At 36.2% G+C, this 9,786-nt stretch overlaps 2 protein-coding genes across 4 annotated transcripts in view; one reads left to right on the top strand and one right to left on the bottom strand.

Moving 5' to 3' along the window:
* Nucleotides 1–9,786, bottom strand: part of LOC107677086 (E3 ubiquitin-protein ligase RNF169-like) — a 37,039-nt gene that overhangs the window by 19,556 nt on the left and 7,697 nt on the right. For 2 of the 3 annotated variants that reach the window (XM_016471875.1, XM_016471876.1), the window contains exon 6: nucleotides 7,099–8,376. In XM_016471875.1, the coding sequence (XP_016327361.1) occupies nucleotides 7,216–8,376 (1,161 nt within the window). In that variant the 3' untranslated portion in view covers nucleotides 7,099–7,215. Of the gene's footprint in view, nucleotides 1–1,542; nucleotides 1,627–2,858; nucleotides 2,943–7,098; nucleotides 8,377–9,786 lie in introns of those variants that run through there. The other variant, XM_016471877.1, reaches the window with a different exon arrangement.
* The window catches only part of LOC107677087 (putative lipoyltransferase 2, mitochondrial), a 16,338-nt gene continuing 13,524 nt past the window's right edge, over nucleotides 6,973–9,786 (top strand). The window contains exon 1 of the mRNA XM_016471881.1: nucleotides 6,973–7,091. The gene's annotated coding sequence lies outside the window, so the exon portion shown is untranslated. The remainder of the gene's footprint in view (nucleotides 7,092–9,786) is intronic.

Here is a 9,786-nt window from a genome sequence, read left to right on the forward strand (position 1 = left end):
TCCTTATTTGTAAGTCGCTTTGGATAAAAGCGTCTGCTAAATAATTTAAATATAAAGTAAAAAACAAAACTAAACTGAAATTTGAAAACAAGCCCAAAATCAAATAAATAAGTAACACAAATAAAAGAAATCTCTTCATATAAACAAACTAAGGCTTTGTCTGTGCTCTTTCCATCCAAAACAAACATCAAAATCAACACAAAAATGGGTCACTGAGCACAAAATAAAGCTTTTGCCATGGCCATGCCAGTCCTCTGACCTGAACCCTATAGAAAATGAGTGGGGTGAACTGAAGAGAAGCACCAACATGGAGCTGGGAATCTGAAGGATCTGGAGAGATTCTGTATGAAGAAGGTCTCTGATCTCTTGTCAGGTGTTCTTCAAACTCATCAGGCATTTTAGGAGAAAACTCAGAGCTGATATCTTGGCAAAAGGAGGTTGCAAAAAGTATTGAATAGAAGGGTCGATAATTGTGGCCACCATGAGTTGAAGAAAAACATTTATTTCATTATGAGATTTTCTCCCCATTTTCAATTGTTTTAACTTAAAGATTAGATTTTTGTGATTTTTTTGGAATGAAAGACCAAAAGGATAAACAATGCAGATTTATTTTTACAGCCTTCTTGGCATATATTTACCAAGGGGGATAATTATTATTATTTTATTATAATTTAATTTTAATTTCATGCAATGTATTACTGTGATGCAAAGCTGAATTTTCAGCATCATTACTCCAGTCTTCAGTGTCACATGATCCTTCAGAAATCATTCTAATATGATTTACTACTCTATTATTATCAGTTATTATTGGTAATGTTATTATCAATGGCTCTATATCATTATAATCAATTTTGAAAAGTTTTTGATGCTTTATGTTTGTGGAAATCATACTTTTTTTCAGAATTCTTTGATGAACAGATTTTTTTTTTCCTTTTTCTTTCTTTCTTTCCTTTTTTTAATATCTAACTTTTTTCAAACTTTTAACTGGTTCATTGTTTACACAAAAATATTAGGCTAAGCAGCAAAAACTGTTTTCAACTTTGATGTTAAGAAATGTTTTTTGAGCATCAAATCAGCATATTAGAATGATTTTACAGGAATAAATGACACTTAAAAAAAAATTTATATATACAGTAGTCAACATTTGAAGTGGATCAAAACCTTTCATCAAAGTTGTCCTAAAACCTAAATGTGTTATTGTCTTAGGACAACTTTGATGAACTTTATTGATCCACTTCAAATGTTGACTTAAACTTTTCTAAAGACAGTAAGTTCCCCTCAGTCATGCATTCATATAAACTCCTACCCCTAACTGAATCGTGATTCGTTTAGCATCTCAACCGATTTGAATCGTCACATATTTGAATCGATTTTCAACCGGCTCGCGGTTAATCGTTACATCCCTACTTTATATATATATATAAATTTTTTTCCCTCTCAATATTACTGTTTTTTATACCATATTTTTGATCAAATAAATGAAGCCTTGGTGAGCATTATAATTAATTACTCTACTTTAATTGTATTTATAAACATACACACCTTTTTAGCTGCATCATCTAGAGAGTTCTTCACCGCTGCACCGTCCCATTTGTCGATCTTCACAGGCTTTTCATCAATCCTCCACTGAAATCAAGGAATTCATTGAGATACACTGATTTCAGCAGATCTCACTGTCAAACCAAATTACTTTTAACACTTATTTGCAAGAAAGACAGGTATGCAAACTAAACATAGATTGAGCTGCTAATAAATCTACAGGCATAAAGTAAATTATAGTTATTTGAGTTGCCAGTTTGAATCGAATGTGATGATATAAAAATGCTTTCTATTGTGGTGTCTTCACTGGCTGGACTCCGAAACATACGGTTGCAACTAGTGGAGCGTGATTCCTTTAATGAATCCCTCAAAAACACTTGAGCTATTAATCATGTTATCAATCTAATGTATCCATCATTGAATGAGTCTGAGCAGCTCATCTGGCAACATCAGCAAGTCATTACTTTCAGCAACGTTAGACTCTACAAAGAAATGTTTTGTGAAACTAAAATTATTATTATTATTGTCTGGACGTTAGAACACATTAGCAACTAGTGACAGAAAATAATCAAAACGTTAAAAAAAATCTTTAAAATAATTATTTTTTAAAACGCAAAGGCATTTTAGAATTTATATAGCTTGCATAAACGTGTACGCAATATAGATCTGCTTTTAAATTATATGGTTGGTAACTGTTTTTCGCTTGGCATTCTATCTTAAAGGTATTTGTAAAAGTTTGTGCATTTAAATACATGAAGTGTTTTATTTTAAATATTATAAACCAGATCTGACAAAGCGATTGAGTTTCTGATCACATTAAATATTGTCAGTGCAAAATGTCTAGCGCATTTTAATATACATATTTCCACTTCTCATACTCAAAATGTATACCAACTCTCAACTGCAAAAAGAAAAATTACAAAAAAAAGACACATCTGATATCAACTTCCTAGTTTCTAACACCATATGCTTGCGCTCAAACATCACGCTGAAGATGATAATAAGCATGACTTATGTGCATTGTTGTGTATTCTTCTGTATCTAGACATCTAAAAGACATTAAATGTTTTTTATTTTTTTATTTTAATATACATGCTCATTTGATAATATATAAATGCACAATGAATAATGTGCAGCCATTTATACAAGTTTACGGTTTGGCCCCAAACAAGAGCGATGGGCGCATCAACAATCACATCCGAGTAACGAATGCGATAGATAAAATATATATACAATAATAAATTGTGTTGTCATCTAGGGATGGTTGCACACATATAAACGTATCTCAAAAAATGCGGCATGCAATAAAGATTTCTTACTTTTTCGAGTAGACCATTCTTTCCGTTCCTCGCCGCCATCTTTTCTTCCTGTTGGTTTGCTGTGACCTGGGTGACTGTGATTGGCTAAAATCACACAAAAACTGTCCAATCGAAATCGGTTTGAAACAGAGCGCCATGGTCTGTCAAAGTGGGCGAGCTCTCTGATTGGCTAGACGCGGTGACGTTTTTCCTCTGCGGTTAAACGGCACGGAGACAAATGCAAATTCTTGTGTTCGAAAATAAAAACTGAGAATTATATTAATGGCGCGCTCTTTGAAATGGCTACTAACCATAAACAAAACTTTTTACATAAAAGCCGCAAATCTGGTCATTATCACCATAGACAAAATATACTGTATATTTCTAAAACATGTTATAGGTCTGTGGTCATCACCGCATCTGATATACCGAAAGTAACCTCCAAAACTATGCGCCGCCCACTTTAGAACCTAACGACTTATTCCTGCACGTTTGCATTTACATGATTACAATATTTTAAAGAAATATCTCACTTAGTTCGTGTAAGCCTCCTTTTGTTATAAAAGGTCTTTCTAATTTGCTGAGCCACTTGAAATGAAGAACTGTGCATCAACATCCTCAATGTGTAATGCTAAATCTGGAAAAAGCCCACTGCTGGCACGGCATTGATGAAATGGTTTGAACCCTGGTTTTCTTGTTCCAGACCACAGTGCTTTATAAGGACAAAACATTACACTAACTTTGAGAACCTAAGCTTTTATTTTGTAAAACTTCCTACATCTTCTTATCAGCCAAATTGAAATGAATCCTGTTTCACTTTTTTTGGGTCCCCAGGGTCTGTGTCCCGGAGTCACCAATCCCACGCTGATCCAGGGTTTCCACCAAGATGAATAACACCTGTAGAGAGTTATTTCATTCAGGTACATTTAGCACCTTTATTTGCAGATGTATATTTGCCAAGTTATGAAATAAAGGCGAAGACCTTTAGACCACATTTAACTTTTATCTTCATTTATTAATTTGATCGTTTTTTTTTTTTATCTTGATTTTCTTCAATGAATTCCTTCCAAGGTAAACATGACAAAATATGAAAAGAATGATTAGCAAATGTATCAAGTGAAAAAATAAACTTTTAGAAAAGACTAAATGTCTGTCATAAGGGAGCAAGACATACTTAAATACAAAAAGTATATAACCCTCCTGAGCATCTAACAAGATGAGTCAAAAACAAAACAACACAAAAGGCAAACAACTTGTACAATTCTGAATGAATGCTACATTATTTCATTCCTGTCAAGTTATAACGCTCAGTGTTCTGTTGACTGAAACAAGAAAATCTTGTGTTTTTTTTTAAATGCAATATTTAAAAAGATGACATTATTACAAAGTACTGTTCAAATAAATATAATGTGTGCTTTACATCTCCACACAATCCAAACATCTCTTCCAAATCCAGCAATACCTTTCAACAATGGAAGACAATCTAAGTGCTTTGAAAGCCCATCAGAAACAGTTCCTATTAACATCTTTGCATCTGTATCAATATAGGCAAGTCATGTTTCCAAAATAGTACAGTAATGCATAAAAAAAGTCTATTTAATCTTCTCCAATAGTACATCTGTTAGCCTACAGAACTGCATATGACCTAACTTAACTACAAAAAAGAAAAACAAAAAGGAAAGATTGCTCGATTTGCAGAAATCAGACATGTTGGCACATTACAAAGAAGTATACAGTATAGAAATTAATCTAAAATAAAAATGAGATCAATGACAAAAGTAGGCAAGGTTAAATGTGTGTGCATATGCCAACTGAATGTGTCATTTTTCAGCAAAAGTAACATTAAAAGCTTTCTTGGCAGACAAGTCACAAAATAGATCTCTCTAGTAAACAAAGCTTAATAGATATAGTTCTGAAATGAAAGTAGCCCTTAAGAGTAGTGTGAACATCAAGCTAAAAGTGAAATGTGGGTAAACTACAAAAAAAACTATAATGTCCAGAAAACTAATGTCTTAAAGCAAATTCTCATACTTTTTTTTCTTCTTGTTGCCAAACCAAGTGAGCATGCTTGATTTTTTATGTATTTTTTTCTTATTGTTGTGGTGTTGCATCATTTGAAGAGTCCAAATGCAGATTACAGTTTGGCGAGTGTCAAAACACTTAATATAGAAAAAAAGTTAGGTTAAAAAAAAAAAAAAAAATTTAGAAATCTTAACTATTATTGTTGTGGTGTTGCATCATTTGAAGAGTCCAAATGCAGATTACAGTTTGGAGAGTGTCAAAACACTTCATATAGAAAAAAAGTTAGGTTAAAAAAAAAAAAAAGTATTTAGAAATCTTAACTAACAATGTTACACAATGCCTTTTAGCGTTTTAACTATTTTATAGCTATTATACTTGATGGCGAAAAACAGTATAGTAATAATATTGGCACAGTTAGGCCCCAAAATACTCTACACAAACATGTGAACACAAGCTCTTGATACTCAATTTTGATTTCTGACAAAAGAAATGTTAAAAGTAAATTGTAGCGCAACAAAAGTATGTGTGTTAATCGAGTTCTCAGCACTGCCACAAGGGGCGCTATAACAAGCACAAGCATAAACCGTTATCTACGATCCTCTATAGATTTTCTATGGTGAACTACTTACTACCTTCTTTGATGTTTCAGAGAGGCTAGCAATAGCAAGCTAGCTTTGAAAGCATAAGATCCCACCCTCCTTGCAAATCACCCTCCAAAGCCACGCCTCTTCCAAAACACATGAACGCGCACAGGCAGACCAGAGGCTAACCAGCGACATGATGAAAGACAGCATCAATGCTGTCAAATTACCTCATGTCTCATTCACCTGTGAGAAAACATTACAGTTCAAAGTGCAGAATATTAGGCATAATTTAATAACGCCTTCGACGCAACGAGAACTGGCATTGGTGGAGTGTTGAATGCAACGCTTACAGATTACATTATGTCTCATTCACCAGTGAGAAAGCATTACAGTATAAAGCGCATGATACTACAATAATAATAATGCCTTCCATTCTCGCTCGGTCTGCAATAGCGTAATGGAACACGCTGATGACTTATTCCTGCACGAACCGGGTGCTCAGAGGTATGCAAATACATATGCTGACAGAGAGGTAGGACAGCCTATGGTAGCCCTCAGACAATTTATGGTCAAAAGCCTTCCGCAGATGATATAAATACATATAGATACATTTAGACCACTTAACTTAGTGATTGTTATAGGAATGTGAAGAGACTTTCAACCAACATAAAACAAAACTTTTTTGAACCAAACTACCTACCCTGGCTTTAACTGCCAACACGTTCATAGGTAGCCAGCTGAAAATAATACATCCTGGTTAATGGCTCAAACATTTGAAGGCAATTCTATCACTGCCGTAAGTACTGAGGTTTGTTTCCGCCACAGTACAACAAGAACAACGTAAAGAGGTTACATACAACGAGACCTTGGCCTTGCAAATCGTTGAACAAGCATTTGCGTCCATGTACTTGTGTAGAGTAGTTTTCTGGCCTGAGGCTGCAATTTTTACTTTTTTCCACCTAAATAGTTCAAAAAAAATATTAAAAATAAAAAAATTATACAAGTTGTTTGATTGATGGATACATCAAGAGAAAACTTCCCAAGCCACTGGAAACGAGAAATGCCAAAGAAAAAGGGTTATGCTACAATTTTCGTACAAAACACCTGTATCAACAAATGTCCTATGATAACTTTTATACATTCAAACAAACTTCTTGAGGAGCAATTATGATTGTGATGAGCACAAAGAGATTGTAAGGAGTACTGTCATCTATGGCTTGAAGTACTAAAAGCCTTTCAGAGTTCTTATAAATTAAAACATTAATTTCCTCCTTTTTGAGTAGTAGAAGCCAGTTAAACTGTAAGAGAGCTTGAAACAAAACATTGCAGCTTCAAATCTAGATCCTCATAAATAGGAAAGTTCCTGAGAGTCCACACTTGTCCTACCACCATTTTGCCCCGAGCAAAGGCACTTGCTTGCTCTAGGTCACGGGTGCCCAATCCTGTTCCTGGAGATCTACCTGCAGAGTTCAGATCCAACACACCTGTCTGTAATTACCAAATGCTCCTGAAGATCTTAATTAGCTGGCTCTGTTGTGTTTGATCAGGGTTGGAGCTGAACTTTGCGAGATCTCCAGGAACAGGATTGGCACCTCTGCTCTAGGTGGACTCGATTAACGCAAGTTGCTTTGGATGAAAAGTCAAAAAAGTAAATACCTTATCTTGCAATACTTATCCAGACCTTAGAAAGCCTCTGTAGTGCCTCAACAAAGAAAACGTTTGTGATCGTGACAAATCATTACAATAAAACACTATCATAACCGGAGGTTCCTTTAACAGCTGTAGCTAAAGTGCTCATTTCGTTTGGAGATTCTTCCTGATCTGCGTGTACTGTGTCCTACCATCCCATCTTTTGTAGCCCAGGACCGGAGTTCGTATTTGTTACGGCTTGTTTTTTTCCTGTCTACTTTTTGACATTCTCTGTCAAACTGTCTTTGTAGCTTTAGTGCCAGTTCTCTGTCCTCCTTTTCCTGATTAGTTTGCTGGACAATCAGATCATCAAACCTGTCACAGACATCTGTCCGGGACATTTTTGTCTGTAAGGTCTCTTCCAAATGTTTGGTTTTGTGGCTTCTCTTTTTGCCCCTTCTTGAGGTAGGTCTGTTAAGTACACAGCTCCTGGTGGTAGGCTCATTTATGAAGTTCTCTAGGTCTTCAGTACCCAGATTACAGTGTCCAGCGGGTTTATCAAGCATCGGTTCACAAATTTCTGTGGGTTCACAGAGTGCTTCACATTTGCTTCGCCCTTTTGCAGATGAAGTATCTGCAATGGTTTGAGTTGTCGACCTGATGTGAGCGCTAGCTGGCTGTGTACCTTCCTCTTTGTTACACTGATCAAATACAAGCCGTCGTTTATTACAGACTACAGGTTTATCCTTCTGATCCTTAGCACTTGGTTCACAAATGCACTGATGATCTTGCAAGCTGTCCTTGGCTACAGCACAGCTGCAGAGTCGGCTGTCCAGTTCTTCAACGGGACTCAGTTTAAGGCTAAGATCCTCTGCGATCGGACTTGTGACTGTACCTTTTGAGGTCACCTTGATACACTGTCGATCAACTTCAATCTGCTTCCACTTCTGCAAGATGGTCGGGCTGGCCTCGTAGCTTGTGGACTTGTGCAGAGTGCGTGTCAAGTTTCTAGGGGTTGACTTCACGATTGTAGGTTCCAAAAGTCGCCCATCGGGCAGCCTTTTGGGTGGAGTGCACGGTGAGCAGACAATAGGCTTGAAATGGTTGAGTTCTTCCGATATGCTGTCATTGCTCTCTGGGCTAATAGACCTCTCTGGTTTGGTCTGAAGCACGAGCGAAGTGGATGAGGTGTGGATGCCCCGCCAATGGTGTCTCTTATCTAAGCTCAGTAACGGAGCTGAGAAAGAGCGACTGTTCTCGGAGGACAGAAGGATTCCAGCGTTGTAACTATGAGTGATGCTAGCCTAGAGCAGGGAAAGAGATGCAGAGTAGTATCACTGACAATAAAAATGACTGATTCACTGGACAATTTGTCTATTGTCAAGCTTGCCACAACATATGCTATTTCTTACTATAGGGGTAGTCCAATAACTTATCCAATCATAGTCCAATCATGCTCCTGAAGGGCCAACATCCTGCAGAGTAGGGCTGGGCAATATGACCAAAAAATAAAAATTTTCATATCAGTCTATATTGATAATTATCACGATAAATTAATTTTTTTCAAGTTTAAAGGCAGATTTTTTGCTCCTAAGTGAAAGTTATAGAAACAAGACCGTGGTTTTAAACTACTCTTTATGGTCAGAACATGACAAACACTAAACGTTTTTCCTTAACAAGAGAAATATCTTAATAGAAAATATATATATTTTTTTAGTTTCTGCATGTTCTAATGAGTGATATTGTTTCAAATCATGAAACAGGTTTGTGTTCCTGACTTTGATGATGTGTATCTTCAGCAGTTTGCAGTGCAGGCTGCAATATTAATAGTATTAAATTTTTTTGTCTCATAGAAATGCACATTTGACAGAAGCTTGAGTTAGGATACAGATTTATGTTACATTTACATTTAGTCATTTAGCAGACGCTTTTATCCAAAGTGACTTACAAATGAGGACAATGGAAGCAATCAAAATCAGCAAGAGATCGTGCTGTAAACTAAAAACAATAGTCAGGCAGTTGGCACCCTCTGCAGGCATTTGATAATGCATAATGTACATAAGTTATGATTATATTGTTTTAATAGGGGTTCAAGCAGGTAGCGCTGAAACCCTATTCAAATTGTTAGAATGGCCAAGTATCAGCAATTTCCACGTAAATCTGATTGGGCAGACCAAACTGTAAGTTGTAGAGACTTTAGACTGGGAGGGATGGTAGTACTCGCTGTGTACAATGTCATCAAGGCTCACCCCAATCGGTCTGATGGGGGCGCTACAGCGATCAAAAGTACGAAATTGCTCATAACTCCTAAACTGTTAGACGCAGACTCAAGTGCCATATGTTGTTGGAATCCTTGGCTCATGACGGACAAAACTTGTTCAATTAAAGCCTTGGATTTAATTGTCACCCAAAATTTTCAGGGATGCTGGATTTTTTGAAAAACCTACCTTTGTGAACTAGTCCTAGGTATTTTGCCCGATCAGAACCAAACCAGTGCGGAAAGATTTTCTGGAGAGTGAATATCAATAATTATCAAAAAAAAGGGTTGAAATTTCGACTTCGACTCAACATTGAAAGGGATGACAAAATGTTCAAAAGGGGCAGGTCAACTTCTACTAAAACAGCTATAACTTTTGAACGGAATTGTCACGGTACCAAAATTTCAGTATTCGGTACCAATACCAGTGAAAATCCACGGTTCTCTGTACCAATTT

This window comes from Sinocyclocheilus anshuiensis, unplaced genomic scaffold (genome assembly GCF_001515605.1).
Source record: "Sinocyclocheilus anshuiensis isolate Anshui unplaced genomic scaffold, SAMN03320099.WGS_v1.1 scaffold24, whole genome shotgun sequence".
NCBI classification, from domain to species: domain Eukaryota; kingdom Metazoa; phylum Chordata; class Actinopteri; order Cypriniformes; family Cyprinidae; genus Sinocyclocheilus; species Sinocyclocheilus anshuiensis.